Source organism: Aulostomus chinensis, chromosome 2 (assembly GCF_037954235.1).
Source record: "Aulostomus chinensis isolate RoL2024-O1b breed Wild chromosome 2, RoL_Achi_v1.0, whole genome shotgun sequence".
Taxonomy (NCBI): Eukaryota; Metazoa; Chordata; class Actinopteri; order Syngnathiformes; family Aulostomidae; genus Aulostomus; species Aulostomus chinensis.
The window spans coordinates 35,637,278-35,664,748 of record NC_141321.1 but is presented as its reverse complement, the minus strand read 5'-3'; the positions used below and the strand labels follow the sequence as shown (position 1 = coordinate 35,664,748).

At 51.0% G+C, this 27,471-nt stretch overlaps 3 protein-coding genes across 6 annotated transcripts in view; 1 reads left to right on the top strand and 2 right to left on the bottom strand.

The window, feature by feature from the left end:
* The window catches only part of wdr59 (WD repeat domain 59), a 16,970-nt gene extending 3,540 nt beyond the window's left edge, over positions 1–13,430 (bottom strand). Inside the window, exons 1-22 of one of the 2 annotated variants that reach the window (XM_086191629.1) lie at positions 12,990–13,430; positions 12,567–12,616; positions 12,098–12,233; positions 11,911–11,996; positions 11,756–11,836; positions 10,794–10,831; positions 10,415–10,503; positions 9,898–10,014; positions 9,603–9,680; positions 9,312–9,468; positions 8,832–8,911; positions 8,624–8,753; positions 8,350–8,471; positions 7,927–8,091; positions 7,659–7,754; positions 7,411–7,515; positions 7,161–7,282; positions 6,882–7,035; positions 3,988–4,044; positions 2,634–2,767; positions 2,428–2,509; positions 1,891–2,003 (exon numbers count right to left, since the gene is read on the bottom strand). In XM_086191629.1, the coding sequence (XP_086047755.1) occupies positions 1,891–2,003; positions 2,428–2,509; positions 2,634–2,767; positions 3,988–4,044; positions 6,882–7,035; positions 7,161–7,282; positions 7,411–7,515; positions 7,659–7,754; positions 7,927–8,091; positions 8,350–8,471; positions 8,624–8,753; positions 8,832–8,911; positions 9,312–9,468; positions 9,603–9,680; positions 9,898–10,014; positions 10,415–10,503; positions 10,794–10,831; positions 11,756–11,836; positions 11,911–11,996; positions 12,098–12,233; positions 12,567–12,616; positions 12,990–13,043 (2,246 nt within the window). In that variant the 5' untranslated portion in view covers positions 13,044–13,430. The remainder of the gene's footprint in view (positions 1–1,890; positions 2,004–2,427; positions 2,510–2,633; positions 2,768–3,987; positions 4,045–6,881; positions 7,036–7,160; positions 7,283–7,410; positions 7,516–7,658; positions 7,755–7,926; positions 8,092–8,349; positions 8,472–8,623; positions 8,754–8,831; positions 8,912–9,311; positions 9,469–9,602; positions 9,681–9,897; positions 10,015–10,414; positions 10,504–10,793; positions 10,832–11,755; positions 11,837–11,910; positions 11,997–12,097; positions 12,234–12,566; positions 12,617–12,989) is intronic. The other variant, XM_086191637.1, reaches the window with a different exon arrangement.
* On the top strand, positions 12,876–22,690 carry nob1 (NIN1 (RPN12) binding protein 1 homolog). 2 transcript variants are annotated; one of them, XM_086191797.1, is made up of 10 exons: positions 12,876–13,178; positions 13,870–14,002; positions 15,518–15,651; positions 15,969–16,040; positions 16,142–16,291; positions 16,644–16,790; positions 17,298–17,522; positions 17,624–17,721; positions 18,161–18,305; positions 18,403–22,690. In XM_086191797.1, the coding sequence occupies exons 1-10, from the start codon at positions 13,149–13,151 to the stop codon at positions 18,670–18,672; spliced, it is 1,404 nt and encodes a 467-aa protein (XP_086047923.1). In that variant the 5' UTR covers positions 12,876–13,148; the 3' UTR covers positions 18,673–22,690. The 2 variants fall into 2 exon arrangements, with proteins under 2 accessions (XP_086047923.1, XP_086047915.1); XM_086191789.1 differs by lacking the exon at positions 12,876–13,178 and adding an exon at positions 13,390–13,533.
* cog8 (component of oligomeric golgi complex 8) lies at positions 19,285–27,471 on the bottom strand. Of its 2 annotated transcripts, none has more exons than XM_086191769.1 (5): positions 26,604–27,471; positions 26,154–26,361; positions 24,876–25,700; positions 24,608–24,776; positions 19,285–19,684 (listed from the first exon to the last, which is right to left on the bottom strand). In XM_086191769.1, exons 1-5 carry the CDS (start codon positions 26,930–26,932, stop codon positions 19,419–19,421), a joined length of 1,797 nt encoding a protein of 598 aa, XP_086047895.1. In that variant the 5' UTR covers positions 26,933–27,471; the 3' UTR covers positions 19,285–19,418. The 2 variants fall into 2 exon arrangements, with proteins under 2 accessions (XP_086047895.1, XP_086047905.1); XM_086191779.1 differs by having other exon boundaries at positions 26,493–26,633.

Genomic DNA, 27,471 nt, shown 5'->3' with positions numbered 1-27,471 from the left:
TAGTCTAGTCCCTGATAGTCCAGCCCCCATAGTCTAGTCCCTGATAGTCCAGCCCCCATAGTCTAGTCCCTGATAGTCCAGTCCCCAAAGTCCAGCCCCCACAGTCCAGCCCCCATAGTCTAGTCCCTGATAGTCCAGCCCCCATAGTCTAGTCCCTGATAGTCCAGCCCCCATAGTCCAGCCTGATAGTCCAGCCCCCATAGTCTAGTCCCTGATAGTCCAGCCCCCAATAGTCCAGCCCCCGATAGTCCAGCCCCTGATAGTCCAGCCCGATAGTCCAGCCCCCATAGTCTAGTCCCTGATAGTCCAGCCCCCATAGTCTAGTCCCTGATAGTCCAGCCCCTGATAGTCCAGCCCCATAGTCCAGGCCCCATAGTCTAGTCCCTGATAGTCCAGCCCCCATAGTCTAGTCCCTGATAGTCCAGCCCCCATATTCTAGTCCCTGATAGTCCAGCCCCCAATAGTCCAGCCCCTGATAGTCCAGCCCGATAGTCCAGCCCCCATAGTCTAGTCCCTGATAGTCCAGCCCCCATAGTCTAGTCCCTGATAGTCCAGCCCCCATAGTCTAGTCCCTGATAGTCCAGCCCCCATAGTCTAGTCCCTGATAGTCCAGCCCCCATAGTCTAGTCCCTGATAATACAGCCCCCATAGTCTAGTCCCTGATAGTACAGCCCCCATAGTCCAGCCCCTGATAGTCCAGCCCCCATAGTCTAGTCCCTGATAGTCCAGCCCCCATAGTCTAGTCCCTGATAGTACAGCCCCCATAGTCTAGTCCCTGATAGTACAGCCCCCATAGTCCAGCCCCTGATAGTCCAGACCCCATAGACCAGCCCCTGATAGTCCAGACCCCATAGTCCAGCCCCATAGTCCAGACCCTGATAGTCCAGCCCCTGATAGTCCAGCCCCCATAGTCTAGTCCCTGATAGTCCAGCCCCCATAGTCCAGTCCCCATAGTCTAGTCCCTGATAGTCCAGCCCCCATAGTCCAGCCTGATAGTCCAGCCCCCATAGTCTAGTCCCTGATAGTCCAGCCCCCATAGACCAGCCCCTGATAGTCCAGCCCCCATAGTCCAGCCCCATAGTCCAGACCCTGATAGTCCAGCCCCTGATAGTCCAGCCCCCATAGTCTAGTCCCTGATAGTCCAGCCCCCATAGTCTAGTCCCTGATAGTCCAGCCCCCATAGTCCAGCCTGATAGTCCAGCCCCCATAGTCTAGTCCCTGATAGTCCAGCCCCCATAGACTAGTCCCTGATAGTCCAGCCCCCAATAGTCTAGTCCCTGATAGTCCAGCCCCCATAGTCTAGTCCCTGATAGTCCAGCCTGATAGTCCAGCCCCCATAGTCTAGTCCCTGATAGTCCAGCCTGATAGTCCAGCCCCCATAGTCTAGTCCCTGATAGTCCAGCCCCCATAGTCTAGTCCCTGATAGTCCAGCCCCCATAGTCTAGTCCCTGATCGTCCAGCCCCCATAGTCCAGTCCCCATAGTCTAGTCCCTGATAGTCAAGCCCCCATAGTCCAGCCTGATAGTCCAGTCCCCATAGTCCAGTCCCTGATAGTCCAGCCCCCAATAGTCTAGTCCCTGATAGTCCAGCCCCCATAGTCTAGTCCCTGATAGTACAGCCCCCATAGTCTAGTCCCTGATAGTCCAGCCCCCATAGTCTAGTCCCTGATAGTCCAGCCCCCATAGTCTAGTCCCTGATAGTCCAGCACTGTGTATTAAAAGCCGCAACAAGGTATCATTATTTCACCTTGATAACGCTTCTCTTCTTTCCTTCCACACTGTGAGGTGATAAAATGGTGCGGTGGGCCGACGGCACCATTCGGGGTTCTGGAGTTTTATGACGTCTCAGTCTTTAAATGTAAATTAAAACGTCTTTCAGACGTCAACTCACAGCGTTTCCAGCAGCTGGCGTCCAAACGGGTGTCTGGCCCAGGGTGTCTCCGTGTCCGGGTCAGCGTCTGGACTCAGGTCCTGACTGGTTGCTGCAGACGCCAGGGCCCACACCTTCTCACACACACACACACACACACACACTGTAAAGGTCATTGACCTTTATTACATTCAGGTACATCCTGTGAATGTGGGCGTGTCCACATTACAGCGACTACCCTGACTACCCAGGATGAGTGAGTGCTGGGTTTTGACGGAGGGCGTTGGCTGAGAGCGTCCTGCAGGGTCACGGGGGAGCGTCACAGCAACTTGATCTGATGGCTGTGAACTAGAGGGATCTGGGTCTGTGGGTCCAAGTGTGAATGAACGCACGTGCGAGCAGGAAACACCGTGTGATCCCCCCATCGGTTCCTCATCAGCTGATCTGGCCGCGGCCCACACGAACCTCTACTGCCACCCAGCCAGACTCACAGCAGGACACAAATCAACAGACTGAAACGGACCAGCACGACCACCGGCACCTACAGGTGAGCTTTACCTTGGCCACATCCCTGCGCCCGGCCGCCAGTGCCACCGCTGCATTCTTCTGACACGTTTCTTGGATGTCGTTCATGTTCAGACTGAGAAACAGAAACATCTTTTCACCAGGCAAACTACTTTCATTTGTTGACTGGAAACTTAAATCATTAAGAGTTTTCTGAGAGATCTGATCCAGATATTTGCAGGGGGAGGCGTCAGTCTCACATGTAGCTCTCGCCCAGAGCCTTGTGGACCGGCAGCAGGCAGGAGATTTCCTGGATGATGACCTTCCCCGCCAGTTTGATGGGACGGCTGTTGTAGTCCGTCCCCTCTCGCTTCGTTTTGAACCTGCGGGATTTCTGGAGGACAGAAAGACGGGAGGGAGAGAGCAGGCCAGAGGACACAAGCACCACCTGATTAAAAGTGGTCTGGGGGACAAATTACCGACAGATGGATCACACTGCAAGACGCTGGACGGTTTTAGAAGACATATGTCTCTGCCACAGCGCTATTACATCATCACATCAGAATCCAGTTACAGAGAGAGTCCAGAATCATGACTGTTCTTCAAACTAGCTTCTATCAGGTCCAGGCACTTCTGGAGTTCTGCTCAGAGACAAACCAAGGCCCGGTCACATGATCAGAGGAGCCTCAGCAGGCCCTGTCAATTATAGCAACAGCATCTCTGGTAAAGATGTGAGGTTAGCAACTAAAAGACCAAGCATCACATCAATCTGAGGTAAACAGGAAGTAAAACACATGATTCTTCAAAGCAGCTGCTACCTGATGTGAGAGCTGGTCCACCATCTTGGTACAGGATCACCATTTGGATACAAACCACATGACTTGGCTGGCTGTTATTCTACTGATGCGTTAACTGTTCACCATGAGAACACAAAGACAGACTAAAAGAATTCCAAAAGTATCAACATTTCAGGGACTTTACTGAATCAAACTAGCAATTAACATCCACTTGGAGTTGGTGCTTTCCAAGATGGCCGACTCGTGCGTTTGTGAAGCAGTTCAATAAAATCTTATCATAAAATAAAAACCAGGCTAAGCTCCTGCTAATGCTAAATAGCCTCAAAGCTAGCAATATCCACCATCTCAGCAATAGCTCCCGGTGGAGTTAAAATGTTTTGGTGATGACATGATGAAATACCAGTTACATGACATCATCGGCGGCTCATCGACGAAGTGGGAAGACAGTTAGTTTTGACTTTATTACATCTGGAGCCTGAGAAGCCAAATGACCTCAAAATGTAACTACATGTTAGATCGCAAGCACACAGGAAGTCAGGCCTTGTTAGTTATTCTTAGTTCAGCAGAACATCAGGTGTGTCCTGACCGAGTCTGATGACAAGACACAGAGTCAGTCAGGCAGCCCATCAGAGGCAAGCAACAGAACCAGGAAGTGAAATGCTATGATGAGAAGCCTGGGGAGGGGGAACAATGTAGGGAGAGATGTAGAGAGAAGGAAGAGGGGAAGAGAAGGGGGAAGAAGGATGGAGAGAGAGAGGACAGTAGGGTAGGATGGAGGCAAAGATGAACAAATGGGCGGGCAGACAGAGCTCAGTACCGGCCAATCATGGAGGGTTTGGACAGACCAACGGCGGGAGGCTGAGATTGGGAGCTTCTGATTGGAGGAGAATAGGGAGGAGGAGTGACCATGGCAGCACGGTGGCAGGCGATTGGTTGGAAAAAGATAAGACAGAGTGAAACACAGACAGGCCGGACAGCAGAGAGACAGAGAAGTCCACTGATTAAACTCTGTATCATCTTACTCATCGTTCTCAAGTCCCCTGAACTCAAAACAGCTCATTGTTCACAGGAAACAGGGCGGCTAACAGGAGGTTAACATCTCCATGGGTATTCCAAGCCTGGATGCTACGGTTAGCAGTGCTAAGCTAACCGGGGTCACATGACTTCAAGGTCACCACCACAAAGCTTCAGGCTTCTTGTGTTTCCCCCCGATGACCTTTAATGACCTCCTGGACCTCTGTAGGCTCCTCTAGACTCTTGTTAGCAACCCAGGTTTTTAAGACTCCACCACTCCAACATCCACCAGTCTGGTGTTTACTGGTGGATCTGATGTAGAACTGAACCAGTCTGGTGTTTACTGGTGGATCTGATGTAGAACTGAACCAGTCTGGTGTTTACTGGTGGATCTGATGTAGAACTGAACCAGTCTGGTGTTTACTGGTGGATCTGATGTAGAACTGAACCTCCACCATCCACCAGTCTGGTGTTACTGGTGGATCTGATGTAGAACTGAACCAGTCTGGTGTTTACTGGTGGATCTGATGTAGAACTGAACCAGTCTGGTGTTTACTGGTGGATCTGATGTAGAACTGAACCTCCAACATCCACCAGTCTGGTGTTTACTGGTGGATCTGATGTAGAACTGAACCAGTCTGGTGTTTACTGGTGGATCTGATGTAGAACTGAACCAGTCTGGTGTTTACTGGTGGATCTGATGTAGAACTGAACCTCCACCATCCACCAGTCTGGTGTTACTGGTGGATCTGATGTAGAACTGAACCAGTCTGGTGTTTACTGGTGGATCTGATGTAGAACTGAACCAGTCTGGTGTTTACTGGTGGATCTGATGTAGAACTGAACCTCCACCATCCACCAGTCTGGTGTTTACTGGTGGATCTGATGTAGAACTGAACCAGTCTGGTGTTTACTGGTGGATCTGATGTAGAACTGAACCAGTCTGGTGTTTACTGGTGGATCTGATGTAGAACTGAACCAGTCTGGTGTTTACTGGTGGATCTGATGTAGAACTGAACCTCCAACATCCACCAGTCTGGTGTTACTGGTGGATCTGACGTAGAACTGAACCTCCACCATCCACCAGTCTGGTGTTTACTGGTGGATCTGACGTAGAACTGAACCAGTCTGGTGTTTACTGGTGGATCTGACGTAGACCTGAACCTCCACCATCCACCGGTCTGGTGTTTACTGGTGGATCTGACGTAGAACTGAACCTCCACCATCCACCGGTCTGGTGTTTACTGGTGGATCTGACATAGAACTGAACCTCCACCATCCACCGGTCTGGTGTTTACTGGTGGATCTGACGTAGAACTGAACCTCCACCATCCACCGGTCTGGTGTTTACTGGTGGCTCTGACGTAGAACTGAACCTCCACCATCCACCGGTCTGGTGTTACTGGTGGATCTGATGTAGAACTGAACCAGTCTGGTGTTTACTGGTGGATCTGATGTAGAACTGAACCAGTCTGGTGTTTACTGGTGGATGTGATGTAGAACTGAACCAGTCTGGTGTTTTCTGGTGGATAAGATGTAGAACTGAACCTCCACCATCCACCAGTCTGGTGTTTACTGGTGGACCTGATGTAGAACTGAACCAGTCTGGTGTTTACTGGTGGATCTGATGTAGAACTGAACCTCCACCATCCACCGGTCTGGTGTTTACTGGTGGATCTGATGTAGAACTGAACCTCCACCATCCACCGGTCTGGTGTTTACTGGTGGATCTGACGTAGAACTGAACCTCCACCATCCAACAGTCTGGTGTTTACTGGTGGATCTGATGTAGAACTGAACCTCCACCATCCACCGGTCTGGTGTTTACTGGTGGATCTGATGTAGAACTGAACCTCCACCATCCACCGGTCTGATGTTTACTGGTGGATCTGATGTAGAACTGAACCTCCACCATCCACCGGTCTGGTGTTTACTGGTGGATCTGATGTAGAACTGAACCTCCACCATCCACCGGTCTGGTGTTTACTGGTGGATCTGATGTAGAACTGAACCTCCACCATCCACCGGTCTGGTGTTTACTGGTGGATCTGATGTAGAACTGAACCTCCACCATCCACCGGTCTGGTGTTTACTGGTGGATCTGATGTAGAACTGAACCTCCACCATCCACCGGTCTGGTGTTTACTGGTGGATCTGATGTAGAACTGAACTTGCCAATATCTTCAGCTGCTGGGAACCTCACACCTGATCTCAGGTCTCTGACCTGGCGACCAGGGAACTGGACTCTGAACTTCCATACGTTATTTCTTTTTTACAGGGTTGCCGACGTGTCCCTGCACTGGTCTGTGGGGACTGAAGGACAAAATATGTGACGAAGACGTTTGTTTGTAAGTCTTCCTTTGTCCATTAGAGGCAGAACATTGATAAACGACGAAACCACTGAAGTTACGTCTGCACATCACACTGAGCTCTGAGAGTGAGCGGTTGTCTGCACTTGTTGCCATAGTTACTGGTGACTGGGACGTTTATGTATTCTATGATAACTCAAATGTTGCAAGGAAGGTGATCAGATTTATTTTGTATTTAATCAATTTCCAAACATTTTAGATAAGAACTCAAACCAGCAGGAAGATCCACATAATTGACTCACCTCAAATACACAGTGTAAGGTGTGTGTGTGTGTGTGTGTGTGTGTGTGTGTGTGTGTGTGTGTGTGTGTGTGTGTGTACGTCTCACCCGCTCTTTATAATAGAATGATGAAATGGAGACAGTGTCTTTGTCAGAGCGAGTGGGGCTGCCGCTGTACAGACGCAGGGCGCTCTGAGACTCTGAACGCATCTTCATGGGTGTCAACACTCCGCTGTGATAGGCCGAGAGAGCTGACAGGGATCTGAACACACACACGCACACACACACACACACACACATTACATCCTAGCAAAGCCTGGCTTCAAACGGCCTCCTACAGTCAAACTTGTTCACAGTGACTGTTTTGTTACAATGTTACGATGCTACCTGGGAGTGGGCTCTGTGGGCGGGGCAGAGCGGTGCATGGTGATTGGTCGAGTGAAGTAAACCAGACAGCCAGTGCCACAGAAGCGAGCCCCTGATGTCCGAGGGAAGGGGATATTCGCGTCCTGAGGACAGGGACAAGCAGCTCGAGTCACGTGTCTCGGCAAGTTTCCCTCATGGACGCTGCTAGACGCCGTCTCTGGCCTTGTCTGTCCTCTCTAGTAAACTAGCACCCATGAAAACACACTTTCACCTGATAGGAGCCGTACGTGTTGGTGACTCGGGGAAACGCCTGCAGGGCCGGAGTGACGGGGTTGGACAGAACAAAGGGGCCTGAGGGTGGGCCGTCTTCCTGCGTCTGGCAGAGGACACAGAGATGGTCAATCACCTCTGGTGGACAGGACAAAAGAAGCAGGCCAGAGGAAGGAGGGAGGAAGACAGGGAGAGAGAGAGAGAGAGAGAGAGAGAGAGAGAGTGTGTGTGTGTGTGTGTGTGTTTCACCATGTCTGACTCCAGACATGACACCAGCTGTCGGACACATGGCTCCAGACAGTTCTGGTTCCTCTTCACTTTCTGAAGCGATGTGTCAGTCAAAATCTGTAAAACAAGGAAGAGTCACTCCTGGTACCGGCGCCCGTCGTCCCCCTGCTTCATCAGCCCTGACCACGCCCACACGCGCAGCCACTGACTAGTCCACTCAAGGACTGCTCCTCCAGCACTTGGAGCTCTGCATCATCTGATAAAACTGGTGCATTCGGGAGTGTCGTACTTTCTGAATCTTGGTCTTCATGGTGGAGGAGATGGTCGTCGGAGGGACAAACTGGAAGGTGGGGGCCGCGTTGTTGGGGTACTGGGCAGGGAACTTCACCACCAGGTGAACCTGATGGCTGCCGAAGTGAGCCGAGACCACGCAGCTGCAGTTCACGGCATCCATCTGCACAAACGTAACACAATTGGATTTTTGACTGATGAACGCTGTTAAAATATGCAGGAGCAGCTGCTTTTATTATGAAAGGGGCTTCGAGCTCTTCCTGGAATTGGGCCTCTGACAGAGAACTTACATCACTGTCCACTTGTCACGTCGACCTGTAATGTCGGTGTCTATTCTAGCAGGTTCTATCTGCAGTGCACCAATCAGAGCTCAGAATGTGGACGCAAGGGCCAATCAGGTGACAGCTGGTTTGCGTCTCACCTCCACGTTGACATTCCTGATCTGCAGGTTGACCAGAGAGAATTCCTGCTGCAGCGTCTGAGGCAGACCTGAACCCACTCCTGAGTCCTGACGACTGCTGGCGCTCAGAGCGTCGCCCTGATCTGACAGATGACATCACCAGTAAATCCAGTGACTATTCTGTCCGTGAAGCTCAGGTTCAAACATCCTCGCTGGCGTTTACTGGAACGGTTGCAGCTGTTATGCGTTAACCTGGACACAGCATGACGAGAGACCAGTTGACCTGGCGTCTCACCCTTCAAGTGCTGGGTGTAGGGGCCGCCGCCATGTTGCCCATCGGGCTCCTGAGACGACATAGACTTCTCTGACTCGCCGGTGAGGGACATCTCCTCCATCAGGTCATCCACCAGGTCACTGACACACAACTACACAACAACAACAACAACAAAAAAAGTCAGGTGACCAGACATGGAGAGGTGGTTTCTCAGAGGTTGATCACTAACCCTCTGCAGCTGAGGATCCACCCTCCAGATCCTCAGGGTCTGATCCCGTGACCATGTGACCAGCTGGTAGTCCTTTGAGCCTGCAGACAAAAGTCAACTTTAGTGATGCTGGGACCGGCCATCTTCCTTAGTTTAATCCAGACTGCTCCAGAGAAGGCCTAGAGGCCAATGCTAGCTTCTGCTAATGACATACAGAAACATTTCATGATTAAATGAGAAGAAAACAATCGTTCAGCTCAAGCTCGTGGTGACGCACAGCTCAGAGCGTGCAGCGTCCTGTCAAAGGCTGGCAGACCTTCAGACATGAGCCTCTGCTTCCAAATACTAAACCCCACAGCTGAGCACAAACCCTGTTAGCTTGGCAAAAGGCCCACTAGCTTAGCATAAAGCTTGGTAGCTGGACAGGAAGTTGAAGACGTTTAGGCAGGGGGTGTTTGAACTTCACGTCTGGCAGTTGAATGGCAGGAAGTGATTGGTCACCTTCTTTCTGTGGCCTCCACTGGAACTCAAGCACCACATCATCGTGTCCCACGAAGGCGTGCACGGGACTGTTGAGGTCGAGGGTGCTCCACAGCAACAGACTGTTCTCTCGCCGCAACTGAGGAACCATCACTGTGACCAGGCCATTGGAGAACGGCTGACCCCCCACACACACACACACACACTCGTTGGTCATCTAGAGTGTGTCCTCAGAGTGTAAAGTGGATAAATAAAGTTGCGCTGGATCATCGCTGCAGTGACGGCGTCCTGCTTCTCTGCTCCGGTACTCACCGTGTAGCGGGCCTTCCACACTGGCACCTGGCACGACAGGATGTTCAGGTACTTCCGGGGCTGCCGGTAATCCCAAAACTACAGCGACATAGAGAGAATACATACACAGTTGTGTTTTGTCAGCGTAACATCAAGTAACAGAGTATAAATACTCAGTAACAGAGTATAAATACTCAGTAACAGAGTATAAATACTCAGTAACAGAGTATAAATACTCGGGGCACAGGCACACAGCCACAAACAACACACCGACAGCAGAACCGATGGTGCATTCGAGTGCGGCAGGGCATCATACCCTCACTGAGTTGTCCTGACTCGACGTAGCCAGGATGAACTCGTTGTCCGGATGCCAGTCGAGGCCGTGGATCTTGGAGAGGTGGGCCGCCACGTACTCCGCTGCCGTGTTGGGTTTCTGCTCAGAGACAAACGCCGTCTTTACATCTCAACACTCAGGCTGCCTGACGCTGAAGGAGGTGTGTTGGTGTCGTGCCATCAGGCGATGACACGTTTGTTCTGAGGTTATGAGGGCGGAGCTTCGACAGCAGCTTCTTGTTTTTAGTTCCTTTGCTTCTGAAGTTGCAGCAGAGTGACAACTTCATATTTTTAAGACTTTCAGGACAAACCAACATTTCTGATCAACCCTGAAGTTCATGATGTTCTCAGCTGCCGAAGACAAAAAACCTGTATTTAAGCCTGAAGCGTTCACAGAAATATAGAAGGTTTTAAGAGGCAGGACAAGTTTGACATGAATCAATGTTACAGGGGGGGGGGGGGGGGGGGGGCTCACTGGGTGGTCGTCTACTGTTACTCACTCTTTTGTCCCAGATGCGCACGTCCCCGTCATGGCTGGACGCCAGCACGTACTGGTTCCTCCTGTTCCATTTGACCTGCGATGCTCCAGCTGAGCGACGAATATGAGGGAGACAAGCATGAGGACTTCGAGGACAACAGAGGCCAACTTCAAGTCAAGGTCATCTTCCATTGCTGTCCCTGATGTCAGCTGACTCACTTCACGGTTAACAGATGCTGGTGATATGTTCAAAGACTCACATCAACCTGTGTTGTTTGCAGCTACGGGACAGTGAGGAGACCATGAGAAATGCATCTAGCTTCTTCTCAGGACCTCGCTGACGTAAGTTTGAGTGTCTGGAATCTAAAAGGAGGAGTTCCTCAGGAGGTCTGAACACTCACCCACCGCAGACAGCGCCACCGTGGGCTTCCGGGTGTCTCTGTGGAGACAAACACAGAACTGCTGATGTGCTCTCCTGGCAGAAGTCCCAGCACCCTGCGGTTCCTTACGTAGAACCACGTCTGAATGTCCTTTCTACACATGTATGTTGCCTTTCCATGTTGCTTTATGCCAGTGCTTCTCAATTATTTTCTGTCATGCCCCCCCCCTAGGAAGAAGAAAACATCCCCCCCCCGCGCGACTATAAATAGTATCATTTGTCTATAAAGTTGTTATAAGTACACCTCTGCATAACTCTGTATCCTTATTAACGTATAAGAGAATAAAAAAAGAAAGAAATGTGGACCAACTTACAACAAAGAATAACTTCATTAACTGCAACAGAAAAGATGTATCAGCTGATTGGGGTGTCATGTCTTTAAGTGACGCCTTCATTTCTTTGGCTTCTTGCTGTCCGCTGCCAACATTTTTAGACACAGGAAGCATGCCGGTCTTTCCCTGTCTCCCACCGTAGTCACAGTGAAGCCAAGCGCTACATACGCTTCCTCATATTTCCTTGTCTTAGCTTTCGGGAGACTTTCGTTTGTCTCTTCATCTCCGTCTCTCTCCGCCTGTCTTTTCATCCCTACTACACTTCGTAATCATGCACTGTGCTGTGGGCAAAGCGCGCATGCTCAGTGCAAACAAAACCCCAACACCACAGAGCGAATGCTCCCTGCGCACACTCTGCCGATGAGAGCGCCACTGCCCCCTAATGTAGTGGAGGTGCAATTGCAATAAAAAAGCATGTTCCCCGAGGTCAAACGCGCCCCCCTTGACGGAGCCTCGCGCCCCCCCACTATTTGAGAAGCACTGCTTTATGCAACACGTTTGCCCAGTTTGAAAAAAACCCCGCCTTCCCGTTGGACCCTGAGAGGGTCCTTTTGTGTTCCTGAGCCTCATCTTGAGAACCCCAGAGTCTCACCTGGTGTCCCAGATGTAGATGTAGGTGTCCACGGAGCTGGTGACCAGGAGCTCGGGCTCAAACCAGGACCAGTCCAGATCACTGAAACAAGCCTCACACTGAGTCTGGACTGCGTGACGCGGCAGACAGGTGCCTTTGATTCAACGCTGCGTTACCTGATGACCCGGGTGTGTCCCTGCAGGGAGGTGTGAGCCTCTCCACCGCCATCCCTCCACGAGTACAGATCCACTCGCTGGTTACTCTGCAAAAACACGAACCCTCTGACCAACCAGGACGTCACCGAGACACTTGGCTCATCCCCGCAGGAAGTGGATGATCTTCTTTATGAACTGTAAAACTCACCGAGGCGGCGAAGACGTGTGATTCTGATTTGTGTGGGTTCCACTGGACCGTCCCCACATCCCACTTACTTTGACGTCCAATCTTCCTTGGCGGTTCAGATGGCGCCTCCAGGTTCACCATGTAGAGGAAACGGCGCCTTGGAGAACACAAGCAGCCTATTAGCATGCTGTTAGCATGTTAAAGAAGTACAGTATTTTCACCCTCATGGAAGAGCCACTGCTTGTGGTTCTGACACAGAACCACAAGCAGTGGCTCTCAGGTTCTTGCTCAGAACCTCCAGCTGAGGAAACCACAGACCTCTGATATCTGTTGGACTTGACCTTTGACCTCTGGTTAACTTTGAATTTGCTCAGTTTACTTTTATTTGAGAAGTTAGTTTCATACCGGCTCAGTACGAGGAACTCATCTGACGTAACAACTCCACCTGAGAATGGCTGACACACTCAAGGGTCAGGTGACGTGAACTTACCCGGACAGCACGGCGTGTGAGCCCAGGCAGTCCACAGACATGGCGGTCGCCTGGAGACACAGACGAAGAAGAGCTGATTTGAAATCCAGGAAATTCATGTAGTTTGAATTTTATGGGTCATTCTGGGGTTTTGTTCCTTCTTGACTTGACCAACAGAGGAAAAGCCGATAAATGGCCACCACTCAAACTCAGCCACTCATCGTGGCTCACAGGAACGCGACTTCCGGTCGTTTTTGGACAGATTGAAACTAAAGCTTCTGTATGAAAGCATCAGCTCCCAGCGCCGCTATTTTCTGCACAACTTTAACCGGAGCAGTTAAGTCGTTCTTCCGGTCGCGTCCTGGTGTACTCAGGTCCGTTACCGCGTCCTGCACCTGTTCCTCACCTGGCGTCCACGTCACCTGAGGTCGGCGTCTCACCTACCTGCGCGTCCCGAAACTCCACCACCACATTCTCGCTGCTCCAGCGGGCCGCCATCTTCCCTCCTCTGCCTCCACTGTCAACAAACGGTCATGTGACCCTGATGACGTTGCGTTCCCGTTTCGTAGGAAAACGGGAAACAAAGCTCAGCAAGAAACTGGAATGTTTATGGCGACTACAGCTGAGCTTCAGGTAACGACCTGAACATCTTAGTTCGGGGTTGTTGAGTATTTCAGTTGGATCGTTGGCTCAGTTGGACCGGTTTTACCAACAGAATGTTCACGGACGCTGTCAATATCCTCATGCGTCACATATCCGAGGCTCTACGTCAGCGGGCCAGGTCAAGGTGAAGGAAACAACCTCAACCTCTCCTAAAGGGCCGAGTTCAAATATCTGACGCGAGGCTCGGGCTCATTTTACCATGTGACTCTGTGGTCTTCTCTGACTGGTTGCTCCAGCGTGACGTCACATGTCCAACATGGCGCTGTCCCTGGTGGAGCACGTCGTCGCAGACGCGGGAGCGTTCCTGAAGAAAGCGCCCCTCCAGGTGACATTTGTCCCCGTTCGGTTGAGTCAATACGCGGCTCGCGTTCGCAGGCGTCCGGAGGGTCGCTCGTGACCGACGGCGAGGTCTGCTAACGGACGCGGGGACCCCCCCCCCCCCACCCTTGTCGTGTCTGATGGAAGATTGATCCTGGAAACAAGCGAAATGTTGTCTCGTGACGTCACGTTCGCCTGTTAAGGTCAGCGCTTCCTGTTTCCAGGGCTGTCCTCAGGTGAAGGGGTCGAGCCCGTCAGAGACGCGTCGAGGAGAGGGGGGTCCCGCAGACGCTAGCACGTCGAAGTAGGAATCCGCTCCGCCTGACGCTTGTCTGTGTTTCAGGAGATCGGCAGGAACATCTACACCCTCAGAGACGTGGTGGACGAGATCCGGGACAAACCCACCCGACGGAGCCTGGCCTTCCTGCCCTACCAGCTGGTCTTCAAAGAACCCCACCCTGAACACATCCGACTGGGTAAACTGACCCTGAACACATCAGGCTGACCCTGAACACATCAGACTGACCCTGAACACATCAGACTGACCCTGAACACATCAGACTGACCCTGGACACATCCGACTGACCCTGAACACATCCGACTGACCCTGAACACATCAGACTGACCCTGGACACATCCGACTGACCCTGAACACATCAGACTGACCTTGAACACATCAGACTGGGTAAACGGTCCCTGAACACATCAGACTGGGCAAACTGACCCTGAACACATCAGGCTGACCCTGAACACATCAGACTGGGTAAACTGACCCTGAACACATCAGACTGACCCTGAACATATCAGACTGGGTAAACTGACCCTGTACACATCAGGCTGACCCTGAACACATCAGACTGACCCTGAACACATCAGACTGGGTAAACTGACCCTGAACACATCAGGCTGACCCTGAACACATCAGACTGGGTAAACGGTCCCTGAACACATCAGACTGGGTAAACTGACCCTGAACACATCAGGCTGACCTTGAACACATCAGACTGGGTAAACTGACCCTGAACACATCAGGCTGACCCTGAACACATCAGACTGACCCTGAACACATCCGACTGACCCTGAACATATCAGACTGACCCTGAACACATCTGACTGACCCTGAACACATCAGACTGACCCTGAACACATCCGACTGACCCTGAACACATCCGACTGACCCTGAACACATCAGACTGGGTAAACGGTCCCTGAACACATCAGACTGGGTAAACGGTCCCTGAACACATCAGACTGGGCAAACTGACCCTGAACACATCAGGCTGACCCTGAACACATCAGACTGGGTAAACTGACCCTGAACACATCAGACTGACCCTGAACATATCAGACTGGGTAAACTGACCCTGTACACATCAGGCTGACCCTGAACACATCAGACTGACCCTGAACACATCAGACTGGGTAAACTGACCCTGAACACATCAGGCTGACCCTGAACACATCAGACTGGGTAAACGGTCCCTGAACACATCAGACTGGGTAAACTGACCCTGAACACATCAGGCTGACCCTGAACACATCAGACTGACCCTGAACACATCCGACTGACCCTGAACATATCAGACTGACCCTGAACACATCTGACTGACCCTGAACACATCAGACTGACCCTGAACACATCCGACTGACCCTGAACACATCCGACTGACCCTGAACACATCAGACTGGGTAAACGGTCCCTGAACACATCAGACTGGGTAAACTGACCCTGAACACATCAGACTGGGCAAACTGACCCTGAACACATCAGTCTGACCCTGAACATATCAGACTGGGTAAACGGTCCCTGAACACATCAGGCTGACCCTGAACACATCAGTCTGACACTGAACACATCCGACTGGGTGAACTGACCTTGAAGACGTCAGATAGGTTATCCTGTATTTAACTACCTGGCGGATGCGTCGTGGTGGTCTAGTGGTTCCAAGCGAGTGATGCTGTCAGTTTGACCTTGTCATTGTTGTGCTCAGTGACGGAGTTCTCCAAGAAGACTGGCGACTTCCAGAGTCTCTCGGCCACCGACATCAAAGTCTTGGCTCTCACCTACCAGCTGGAGCTGGAGCATGTCGGCTCACAACACCTGAGGAAGGAGCCGGAGGTCAAGGTACCTCTTGACCTTGAGCACTATACATGCTGCAATCCTTCAACAAGCTAGGCTAACAGTTCCCCCCTGCTGCTGGTGGCTGTGCTATGCTAGGCTAACAGTTTCCCTTTGCTGCTGGTGGCTGTGCTATGCTAGGCTAACAGTTTCCCTTTGCTGCTGCTGGCTGTGCTATGCTAGGCTAACAGTGTCCCCCTTCCCTTGGTGCATGTGCTGAGGCAGGCTCACTTGTTGCTGATAACGTCATCATCATTAGATGCACTCTGATCCGGATGGTTGAAGCCATCTTTCCTGTACCTCTTCTGTTTTGTTCCTTGTAGGTTAATGTTCAGAGCACACAGCGCCACCCGGAGACGCCAGTGAATGTGGCAGGATTCCACTTCCCTTCCAAGGTATGTGTGAGTTCTGTCTTCTGATTTTGTCACTTCAGGTACGAAGTTCTGTCTCCAATTGAGTGATGAATTTACATCTTGTTTTCTTGTCGTGTGCGCAGAATCTGGTGGACAGTTCCAGCGGTCGACAGACGCCTGTCTCTCTAGAACGGGTGGAGACGCCAGGCTCAGCTGACATCGAAGAGTTTAACAGTTTCCAGTTCTGGCGAGAGCCGCTGCTGTCCATCGAGGATGAGCTGCTGGGTTTGCTGGTGAGTTTGTCGCAGCTCCAACCACAGGCATCAGCTGAGGAGCAGCTCTTTAATCTGTTTATATGAATTAACGTCATTGTGGAGGATCAAATCAAATGTATGCCAACCTTTGGGCGTGTTTGAACCAAGTACCATCAGAGTTTCAACGTTCTAATAGTCCTTGAACACCTCCTGCCTGACGCGTGGTTTCTGAAGCTACTTTCAAGCAGGCAAGCCTTTAACCTGTACTCTCTCTCTCTGGTGGCCAGCAGGGGGCGCGAGAGGGTTATTCATGACTGTCTCATTTTCCTGCTGAGTTGTGAGTTCTGCTATGAGTTTCAGGTTGATGTTTCTGACATTGGGTTTCTTTCAGGATCCGCTGGGGGTTTTGAATTTGGAGGGAAAAGAGACAAACGTGCAGACATCCTCTTCTGTGGTGACCAGCAGCGACGAGTTTAACAGCTTCCTGTTCTGGAGAGAGCCGCTGCCGTCCGTCGATGACGAACTGCTGGATTTAATCGTGAGTTTAGTGTCTTGGACCTGAACTTGGAACTCTGGGGACTGACCTGCTGGCAGCCTCCTGCACAAACACAGCAATCAAAGTGTTAAGACAGTGGAAGAAGCGAGTGCCTACATTTCCCACACTGCAACTCAAGCACTGAAGCTAGCAATGCAAATGAGATGTATAGATGCTGTCAAAGGACGTAGGCATTGTCAGTAACAAAGGAGCTTGATGCAAACGGTGGTTGAGTCCCTTCTCTCTCGCCACCATTACATCACCGCCCAGACAGTCACGAAAAGTGGAAAACAGCCATTTCCAGGCCTGGAAAAGATTTTGAAAAATAAAGCCAGAAAATTTGGAAAAGTTCCGGAATGTCTGAATGTTAGTTTGAAGTTCAGGTTGGTTTGGCTTGGAAAAACCTGGAGTAAAAACTGAGCGTTAATATGGTCGCACGGACGCCGGTGCACGCCAGTTCAGCCAGCAGCAGGTTCTCGCTGACGCTGTTCACCGGTTGTTACCTTGCAGAAGGTTGGCGATGCCTCGGTGACAGACAACAGGTCAGAGGAGAGGGCGGGGCACAGAGAGGACCAATCAGATGGTGAGGACAAAGAGAATGAGCCGGAGGAGGAGGATGGCGGTGGCGGATGGATCACACCCAGTAACATCAAACAAGTGAAGATGGAGTCAGCTGATTGGACGACCCCAGCTAACATCAAAGTCGGGTGCCTGACCACAGACTTCGCCATGCAGGTGAGTCGCCTGGCGTCGATCATGATGTCATCATGGTTGTGCTTAGAGACTCTTGATGACGCTGATCTGAGTGTCGCCTCATTCTTGCTGTACATCTCCAGAATGTTCTGATCCAGATCGGACTTCACGTTCTGTCAGTCAGTGGGATGCTGATCAAGCAGGCGAGGAACTACATCCTGCGCTGTCACGCCTGCTTCAAGTGAGTACCTTCACAGTCGGTAAATTACAGCTTCAGGGACAAGTAGCAGCCATGGCTGCAGGATCACTCCTAGGGGGCGCTGGAGGGGTATTTATCAGCTGTTGTTTCCTACATATGGCGTCAGCTCAAAGGGAGGAGCCAGAACTCGGTTCCAGGTGAGTCGTCCAGGTCCCAGAGACAGACCCTCGGACTGTGCTGGTCAACGGCTGCAACAAAGCTGCTAGTATGTAGCCGCCGCCATTTAGTCAGGAAATAAAACTATAGGAGAATGAACTCATAGAAATCTGGCGATTGCGGTGTGTCCTGATGATTGTCTGTTCCTCTGGTGTCACCTCAGTCGCTCCACTTGCCACAAGTGTGACCAGAAAATGACGGAAAACGAGGGACTTCTTGTCAGTCTAGACTCCTCAAAATGACAGTGAATGCGTTTGACCTCCAGGTCGACCAGCAACATGGACAAGACGTTCTGTCCGCACTGTGGCAACAAGACGCTGAAGAAGTTGGCAGTGACGGTCAGTGAGGACGGCAGCGTGCAGATGCACTTCTCCAAGAACCCCAAAGTCCTGAACCCGCGAGGGCTGCGGGTGAGACACACGTTTACGTGATGCGTCACCTGAAGAATGCTTGTTGATAGGCGGAGCTGCTGGTCAGCTGGTGAACTAACATCCCTTTGTGTTGCAGCACTCGCTCCCGCTGCCTCATGGCGGGAAACACAGCAACAACCCCCAGCTGGTGGAGGACCAGCGTTTCCCCCAGCAGCGTCTGTCCCACAAGGCCCGCCAGAAGACAGATGTCTTCAACCCTGATTACATGGCTGGAGCCTCGCCTTTCAGCGAGAACGACATCTACAGCCGATCCGCCAACCTCCACATCAGAGACGGCCGGAGTGGAGGTGGGAGGCGGCGAGCAAACCCCAACGCATCCCGCAAGAAGTTTGTCAAGAAGAAGTGAAGAACGAGGATGTTTGGAGCTGTGAGATCCATTTAAAACAAGCAGCCGCGCCCGGATGGTTCCGAACCCTGGAGACTTGTAGAAAACAGGCAGATCTTGACATCCACAAACGAACTTCGAGCTTCCAATCGTGGAAGGCCATGCAAGACTGTCATCAGTCCAGCAGAGGGCGCTACCAGCCGCCTCGGCACCATCTGAGACCTTCATGAGCTTAGACTGGGTTTTCCATTGAAAGTTCCCCCTGAACATTTGCAGTTGTGTTCCTCTTCTGATGTGGCAGCACAGAATTGTTACACTCGCTTATCACGAAGGACGGCGTGTGTTCAGAATAAAGCTTCGGCCTGAATGTGGACCGGTGGTTCAGGACTTCAATGATTGTGTCCTGTTGTTTCAAATGTGGTCCCTCTGTGGCTCCAGGGCTTAGCAGACACTCACTCCACTTAGGGAACCGCTTCCACCTGCTGTTCTAGTGGAAATCAGAACGTCACCTCAAACATGGCAGCTCTCCCTCTCCCACAGCGCCACCCGCCGTTACCTGTAATGTTCTTCTTGATCTACCGAGGACACCGCTCCTGTGTCAGACTACGAAATTAATGAACTGGCAGAAAAACAAAATTTGCAAAATATTTAATTTCAGTTTGACATGAACTCTGATTTAGTCCAGAAATCCCCCCAACACCCAAAGTTCCCATCATCTTCAAATGCCTCGTTAAACCACCAGAGATCCAGCGCCCTTCGAGTGCTCGTCACTCCAAAGGAAACTCATCCTGTACCGTCCCTTTGTCTGCTTCTGTCAGGCTTGACTCCGAGTCTTCAGGTGCTGGGGCTGTCACCAGTTCTGTCTGCGTTGTGTCTGAGGAAGGAGGGCCCAGCTTAGCGCTGATTTCCAGCTCCGGCAACAGGGATGGCAGCGTCTCTCTCTGTGGAAGCACGAAGGCCAGTGGCTGGAGGACCTCTGTGAGGTCGATGCAGCCCAAACTGTCATACCTGTGCAGCTGAGTGGCGGAAACACCTGCAACAGAGCGAGAGATGAAGATCCTCCTGAGCAGAAACGTGGAATATTTGGTCAAAAATGCAGTTACTTTGAACTCAACGGACTGGAAATGCAGCATGGGACTAGTAGTTCTTGAACTGCAGTGACAGTAAAGTGAAGTATATTAAATATCAGACCTCTGAGGCTGAAAACTGAACCAGTGAATGAAGTGATACCTGACAGTTGTGTTGACCTGCTGAGTCTCACTGAAACCTGGCTGGTGACGATGAGGATGCTAGTCTGAATGAATCCACTCCTCCAGTCACAGGAACACTCACATTCCTCCAGGCTCTGGCCCAGGAGGTGGCGCTGCTGCCATTGTTGACACCAGTTTAGTAATAAATCCCAGACCAGAAGAAGTTTCCATTCCTCTGAAAGCCTGATTCTCAGTTTGTCTCCTCCAGCCTGGAAACTCTCCAGCCTCTCTGATTGATGATTGAGGACCGTCCTCCTGGTCCTGACTCTGGATTCTGATCTGAATTCTCAGAGTTTCTATCAGTTTAGTTCTAAATCAGATCAAGTCATGATTGGAGGAGACTTCAGTATTCATGAGGATGTTGATAACCACAGTCTGGTACTGCATTTCTCTCTCTCCTAGACTCAACTGGTGTCCATCAGTCTGTCCATGAACCCCTCACTGTCACAACCACACCTCCACCTCCTCCTAACATGTGGAACTGAAGCTGAACATCTGGTTGTGTTTCCACAGAACGCTTTTATCAGACCACCAATCAATCACTTTGGAATTTGGACTGATCAGCTACACTCCACTCAGGAAAACTGTAGTTTCCAGATGTTTGTCTGATCAGGCCACACCTGGATTTAAGGAAGTGGTTCCATTGGTGCTAAATTCAGTGTCATGTCCCACTGTAACAGAGGACGCTGTTGTCCACCTTAGTCCCTCCCAAACTGATCATTTTATCCATAGAGCAGCAGCACCTTAGCAACAACTCTGGACTCTACTGGCCCACTAAAACAGAAAACTATGAATCCAAGGAAACAAGCACCTTGGTACGGTTCTGGAACCTGACAGCTTCAACAAGAAACCCAGAAACTGGAGAGAAGATGGTGCTGCTCCAAACTGGAGGAGTCACATGGAGTCTGGCAAGATGGCCTTAGAACCTAGAAGAAAGCCCTTGGTAGAACCAGAGCAGCCGACTACTCAGCACTAACAGAGGAACACAAGAAGAACCCAGGTTCCTCTTCAGTCCTGGAGCCAGACTGACAGAGAGCCACAGCTCTACTGAACCAAGTAGTCCTGTTTCCCTGGGCAGCAAAGAGTTCATGGACTTCTTTAATGACAAAATTCTCCTGATTAGAGAGAAACTTCTTCTCCTGCTGCCATCAGCTGACAACATGGCCCCTAGAACCCAGAACCTTAGAGGCTGCTGGAGGACCAGACTCACACATGGATAGTTTTTCTCCCATCAGCCTTCATGAGCTCAGTTCAATTTCCACTCCCTCATTATGAGACCACATTCAGTATTTTGGAGGGTTAACAGGATTTAAACTGGCAAAAATGTGAATTTGTGTCTTTAACTGAGGACTTCGACCTGAACTTTCTCAGGAATCTCCTGGTAAAAGTGACTCCTCCCATTATCTCAGAACTGCGGTCCCAAACAATCTGATCAACTTTATACTCTCGATTACAAAGCTGTGATTGATGAGGGTGATGGTGAACATTGGCCAACTCTCTATGTCAATGATTGGCTGCATTAATGCCATAAAAATGGTGACTGTCCCCAGATTTCTGAATATATTTCAGAACTGTCTAAGTCAATGATCATGCCTTTCATTTGGGGACATAAAACATTGTAGAATAAAGAAGCATCTTTGGAAGTCCAAAGACCGGCGCTCACTGTATTTCATCATTTTTGTTGGGCAGCAAAAGCACGAGCACTTCCACGCTGGAGCCCACAGAACCTAAGGACTTGACCCGTCACTGCTGGCCTGAGGACAGCACATGACTGGGACCGGTACCATGAAGAGGAGCCCTGGGAGCCCTGGACCATTTAAAGGACTGGATTTACAGTCGCAAACTTTAAACCAACAGACGTTTGTCACAATCATACATTCGTCCTTCTCAGTCGGATCCTGCTTTTCCTGTCTGGAGGGGAAGGCCTGGTCCCTGTGAAGGACTTGTACACTGACCACACTGTTTCCTTGTTCAATCACATTAAAGACACATTTGAATTAAAAACTATCTCATTTTTCCAGGTACTTACAGGTCAGGAACTACGCTCCAGTCAGTATTCAAATCGTGAAGTTTATAACCCGACCAAGTCTATTGTCTTTTAACAAAGGAGCCTGAGTCCAAAAGGCGAGTGTCTATGTTTGTAACAATGTCTGCCGCTCGAACTGCTCCAGGTACGCAACACCTGAGAGAGTGGAAGAGGCCGGCACCGTCGTCTCAGAGGACGCATGGGTGAGTGTCTTCACAGCAAACACACACGTTCAGTCTATCCAGGACACCGGCTGATTCAATGTCAGGGTGGGCGCCATTCTTTCATCATCTTCCTGTGTTCTGGTTCTGCTCTGAACTCCACCGATTGGGAGGTTTATGGACATGATCTCCCTCCAGAACCAGAGACAGGCATTCGGACTGGTCTCAACAGCTCAAGACTCTGGGAGTCTCTGGAAGGTTCTGTCCATCCAGTATGGGATGGTTATGGCCAAGAAAATAATTCTCAAAGTCTGGAACGAAGAGATACCTCCAAGTTCTGAAGCCTGGCTCACGGAATTCTCAATCACTTTGAATATGGAGAAAATCTGATCCGAGTTTTCATGGAATTTAGATAAATTCCATAAAATATGGCAGCCGTTTCTCGATCGCATCACAGCAGAGAGGACCCTCGAGACGCCCCAGAGCTCTGACTGGGTGGAACCCTTATTTCTGGGTCATTTATGAAGTACAAGGTGAGTTCAGTCGCAGATGGCGGCAGAACTTTGTGATAGAGTACAGATATTCCTTTTTTCTGTTGTTATGAACCCTCATGTTCTGTTTTGTACTTCTTAAACTGAATAAATGAAGTATTTTTAAAAAATGACAAAGCTTTCTATTCTATCAAAGAACACATTTGCCAAAGCATCAATGGAGCGACTGAATGTACGAGGAGCTCCAAAGCTGGTTGGAAAATGGAGAGCTCTAGGCCCCACCCACTGGCCGCCATGTACCGCTGACATCACACTTGGGGTGGCAAGCTAGCAGGCTGGAAAATGTCACGTTGCTGCATTCCAGGCTTCAACTCAAACATCAAGAATTTGACAAATGATTATTTCACCACTTCCTGGTTGACCAGGTAAAAACAGATCCTTGAATTCCAGATGAAAATTGAAGGTAAGACAACAAATGTAATAGTCTGGAGGCTACCTTTTGCCTAAAGCTAACTTTAGCATCTCACCACCTCCAAGCTAACGTTGCTGCTTGTTGAGCTCCATTAGGAAAGGAGCAAGCTCACGTTATGAGACATCCTCACTGGACTGCATTTCTGTGTGATGCTCCAACAGATTCCCTCCATCAGGAGGCACACGCCTGCTTCATGGGCCAGGAACACGTGAGCTCTCTAAGACTGTTGTTGGAAGTTGCATTCATGCAGTGGAGGAAATAATAACTTGATCCACCACTGACAAAAGAATAGTTCATAGTTTTAATCGTGGTTCAATTCTACAGGGAGACAGAATAGCAAAAGAAGTCACATGAAACAAAAGATTGAAATGATTTTGTAATTCACTGAGTGAAAGAAGCATTTGATGCCCTGTCAAAGCAAGACTTGCTCCTCGGTCACGTTGGTTCCAGAGAGCTTGATTTTGGACTCACCTGATCACATCACCTCCTCCCAATCACTCAGGTGTTCACTGGCAAACTTCAGCCGGGCCTGGACGTGTGGCCTCTGGAGCAGGGGGCCTCACAGCGCTGCAGGATTTTAATCCATGGCGGTGCGGTGTGTTACCAGTGGTCTTCTTGGTGACTGAGGTGAAGGACAAGCTCCCCCATGTAGGTCTGGGCTGATCCCTCACCTTTCTCATCATCACTGATACCCACGAGGTGAAATCTTGCGTGGAGCCCCAGACCGAGGAGATCGACAGTCGTTTTGTGTTTCTTCCATTTTCTAATTATTGCACCAACAGCCGTCTCCTTGTCACCCAGCTTCTTGCCAGTCTTGTAACCCATTCTGGCCTTGAGCAGGTCTACAGTCTTGTCCCTAATGTCCTCAGACAGTTCTTTGGTCTTGCTCACAAAGTCTGATTGATGCTTTCATACAGGTAACAACTTTCTTGAAGCGAGAGTCTGGAGCCAGAATTCTTTATGGTTGGTAGGGGATCAAACACTTCTTTCACTCAGTGAACTGCAAATACATTTTTTATCTTTTTTAATAGGATTTTCTGTCTCTCACTGTTAAAATCAACCTACCTTTGAAATTACAGACCGTTCATTTCTGTGTCACTGGGAAAACTTACAAAATCAGTGAGGATCAAACAAGTACTTCCTCCAGCGTGTGTGGACCAGCAAGTATCACGTTGTACATTCCCTTATTTCCTGTTGCTACCATGCCACTCACCTGCATTGTTAGCTAGCATGCTAAAGGGAGCTAACGCTAGTGAACGGACCAGCTAATACGTTGTCTTCCCTTAAAACGATGACCTTTGTCCCTCTGGATTTTTACTGTCTATTGTATTTTAAGTCGCTGGTTAAACAGGAAGAGTGACTGGGTGAGTGTGACATCAGATGAACATGGCCGCCAGTGACATCACAAGCAGATCTCTGTCTCGTGAAATAGTTAAGATGAAAATAAGCTGTTTGTTTCCTGTAAACATCTGTTAATCTTTCTGTCTCCAGCTGACTGGCTTTGCTGTCTCAACTGGGATTGTTGGACGTGTTGACCAGCAGGCTCGTGTTCTCACCCAGGACGAGCGCCAGCTGCGCCGGAGGGAACAGCACCTGCAGGCAGCGGTTGAGGAACGGCAGCAGGTCTTCGGCATACGCACAGCAAAACTGAACGAAGAGTTCCTTTTCCCGGCCGCTGAAGGCTGACTCCTCTGCCCGGTGGAACGCCACCACCTGCTTTGTCACCTGATGGGGAAAATGAACACATGAGCATGTTTAACTCCCCCCACTTCTCAAAACTGTCACATGGTGAGTGTGTGTGTGTGGGGGGGGGGGGGGTGGTACCAGCTTGAGGACGTCTTCAAGGCATCTGGTGATGTCCTGCGCGAGTCCAATGGGGCAGCAGAGCCGGAGGTCATTGAAGGCTGTCAGGACATTGTTGAGGAAGCAAGCCAACGGCTGGAAGTCAAGCAGGGACATGGGGGGCTGCAGGGTGCCGGGCTGGACGCTGGGTGTCACTGGGGGGATGGTCCTTCCCAGCATGGAAGGCAGCGCGATGAGCGTGTACAAGTTCATGTCTTCCTGGAACTTATCTAGTGCCTCCTGCACTGCCTTGTGGAATGTGTCTGCCGCCACCCGCTGGAACATGTCTGCCAGCTGCCCACGGAAGTCTGCCCCAACGCGGCTGAACGACAGGCCAAAGTACATGCACTGGCCAAGCAAGGAGTCGAGGCGGCCACCCACGCCACGCTGAAGGTCCTGTTCTAATGTCTCCAGAAACTCAGCTACCTTCTGCACCACCCAACCATGAAAGATGGCGCCCTCATTCACCGCCACCTGCCCTCCAGTCGCCGGCAGCAGTGGGTCTTCATCAGCGAAAATGGCACGGTACTGGGTGATGATGTCAAAGAGGTGGACCCTGCAGGCCTCAATGGTTTTGGTGATGTGGAAGTAGACGTCATCCTCAGGGATGGCGGCAAGGATGGAATGCAGCCATGCGCTGCGAGCCTGCAGGAACTTCACCCGCAGCTCAGCCTCAGTGAACACGTCCATACGCCGGAGGTAGCCGATGACACGGAGGCAGACAGGAAGCTGGGAGTTGCTACGCAGCTGCTGCAAGAGCTGGTTGAGCATCAGCTGAGTCGACTGGCGAACTTCCTGCACGATTCCCTGAAGACACAAGACGCTAACGTTACAATGACCGAAAACCAAACTCTCCTAAAACCTGTTGAGTGTTCTTAGTTTCCGCCTTGGCTCATGCCGACGTTTTCTTTTACTAGTTTCTCTAAGAGGGAGTCCTCGCCGTTTCTACCGTCTGAACAACAATGTGCTTTTTCTCATGGCAGTGCCCACATGGAGCTTGATAACAGCTACTGTTTACGGTCCGGTTCCCTGGTCTCCAGGTCAGACACCTGAAATCAGGTGTGTGGTGCCCAGCAGCTGAAGATGTGGGAACAGGGGTGGGGAACCATGTGCCGTGGAGGGCCACGTGCATGCAGGTTTTCCCTCTAACCAAACACTTCATCAGGTGATTTCACTGATTAACACTCCTCTGTGGCTGAGGGGTGCTAAGAGCACTAGTGTGCCTGGAGGAGGCGCCTCCTTTTTAGCAGAAGGAGTCACCTGGATGACCGGAAGAGAAGCATGCTTCTTTTCCAGCCTCCTGACGTAGGCCGCCAGCTCCAGCGCCTCCTCGTAGTAGCCATTGCGAACGCAGGTGTCCATCAGCTGAGGGATCTCCAGGATCTCCAAGATCTCAGTATGGCGGTTCAGCGTGAGGCTGTTCATCCGCCGGCTGAGCCCAATCTCCTCGGCCTCCTTCATGAACCCCCTGACCAGCCACACACACACACACACACACCTCAGCTTCATATTCCATCAACTCTATATCAGATTTAAACATTCTAGTTGTGTCACACATTTTCATTTCTAATTCAAATCCACGTCTTAAAGTTAAAACACCTGATAAACGCCTGATGACTGAAACCGGAAGTGCTTCAGGGTTTGCATCGTCTTCACCTCGTTGATTCCACGCGTTTGCTTCAGTAAAGTTCTACGCGTCCCGGTACCGACCTGCATTTCTCTCCGAAGCCAGGCAGCTTGTCCAGCAGGCTGGATACGCTGCTCTCCACCCGGCCGAAGTCCCGGTAGATGTGCTCGGTGCAGTCGGCGGTGCGGATGAAGGTCTGGTAGTTGGAGAAGGCCAGCTCCCGGGTCTGCTGCAGGATCTGCGCCCGCTCCTCCGACAGCCGCTCCGGCTCCCGGCTCAGCTTGTCCACGCCGAAAGAGCTCAGCTCGGACAAGTAGGCTGCGAAGTCCGGGTTGTCCCTCCAGCTGTCCGGGAAGCTGTCCTTAAAGATGGAGGCCAGAATGCTCTCATCCTCCACGTCGACCGCCGCCATGTTGGAGCGCTGTCGTCTGATCAAACCCGCCAGCGGGACTCGCCGGGGACCGGACTCACGTAGGCAGGTTCACCGAGCCACGGGTCACGGAAAGCTAACCAGCGATGACACCGCCCACCGCTGTATTTTGCGAATGTCACACCGGTCGACCACTTCCGGTCTCCCCCAGCTTCTTCTTCGTGGCTTCGTTGTTGAATCAGCTTCCAGCTGCACTACCGCCACCTACTGTGTAGGTTCTCATTCATCCAGGTCATCGTAGATCGAAGCGAAGTAAAATCTGGTCAACTGGACGTACTCCTTCGCTTCGATCTACCGCCACCTACCGGACCGCCGGTGAACGAGTCATCGATCCAGCTCTTAGTGTCATTCCCCCACGTTGGTTTTCTGACCAGTGTGGCCCCCAGCAAGAAGGTTGTGGGTGGAGCAGTGGTCCTCCCTGTGGCCCCCAGCAAGAAGGTTGTGGGTGGAGCAGTGGTCCTCCCTGTGGCCCCCAGCAAGAAGGTTGTGGGTGGAGCAGTGGTCCTCCCTGTGGCCCCCAG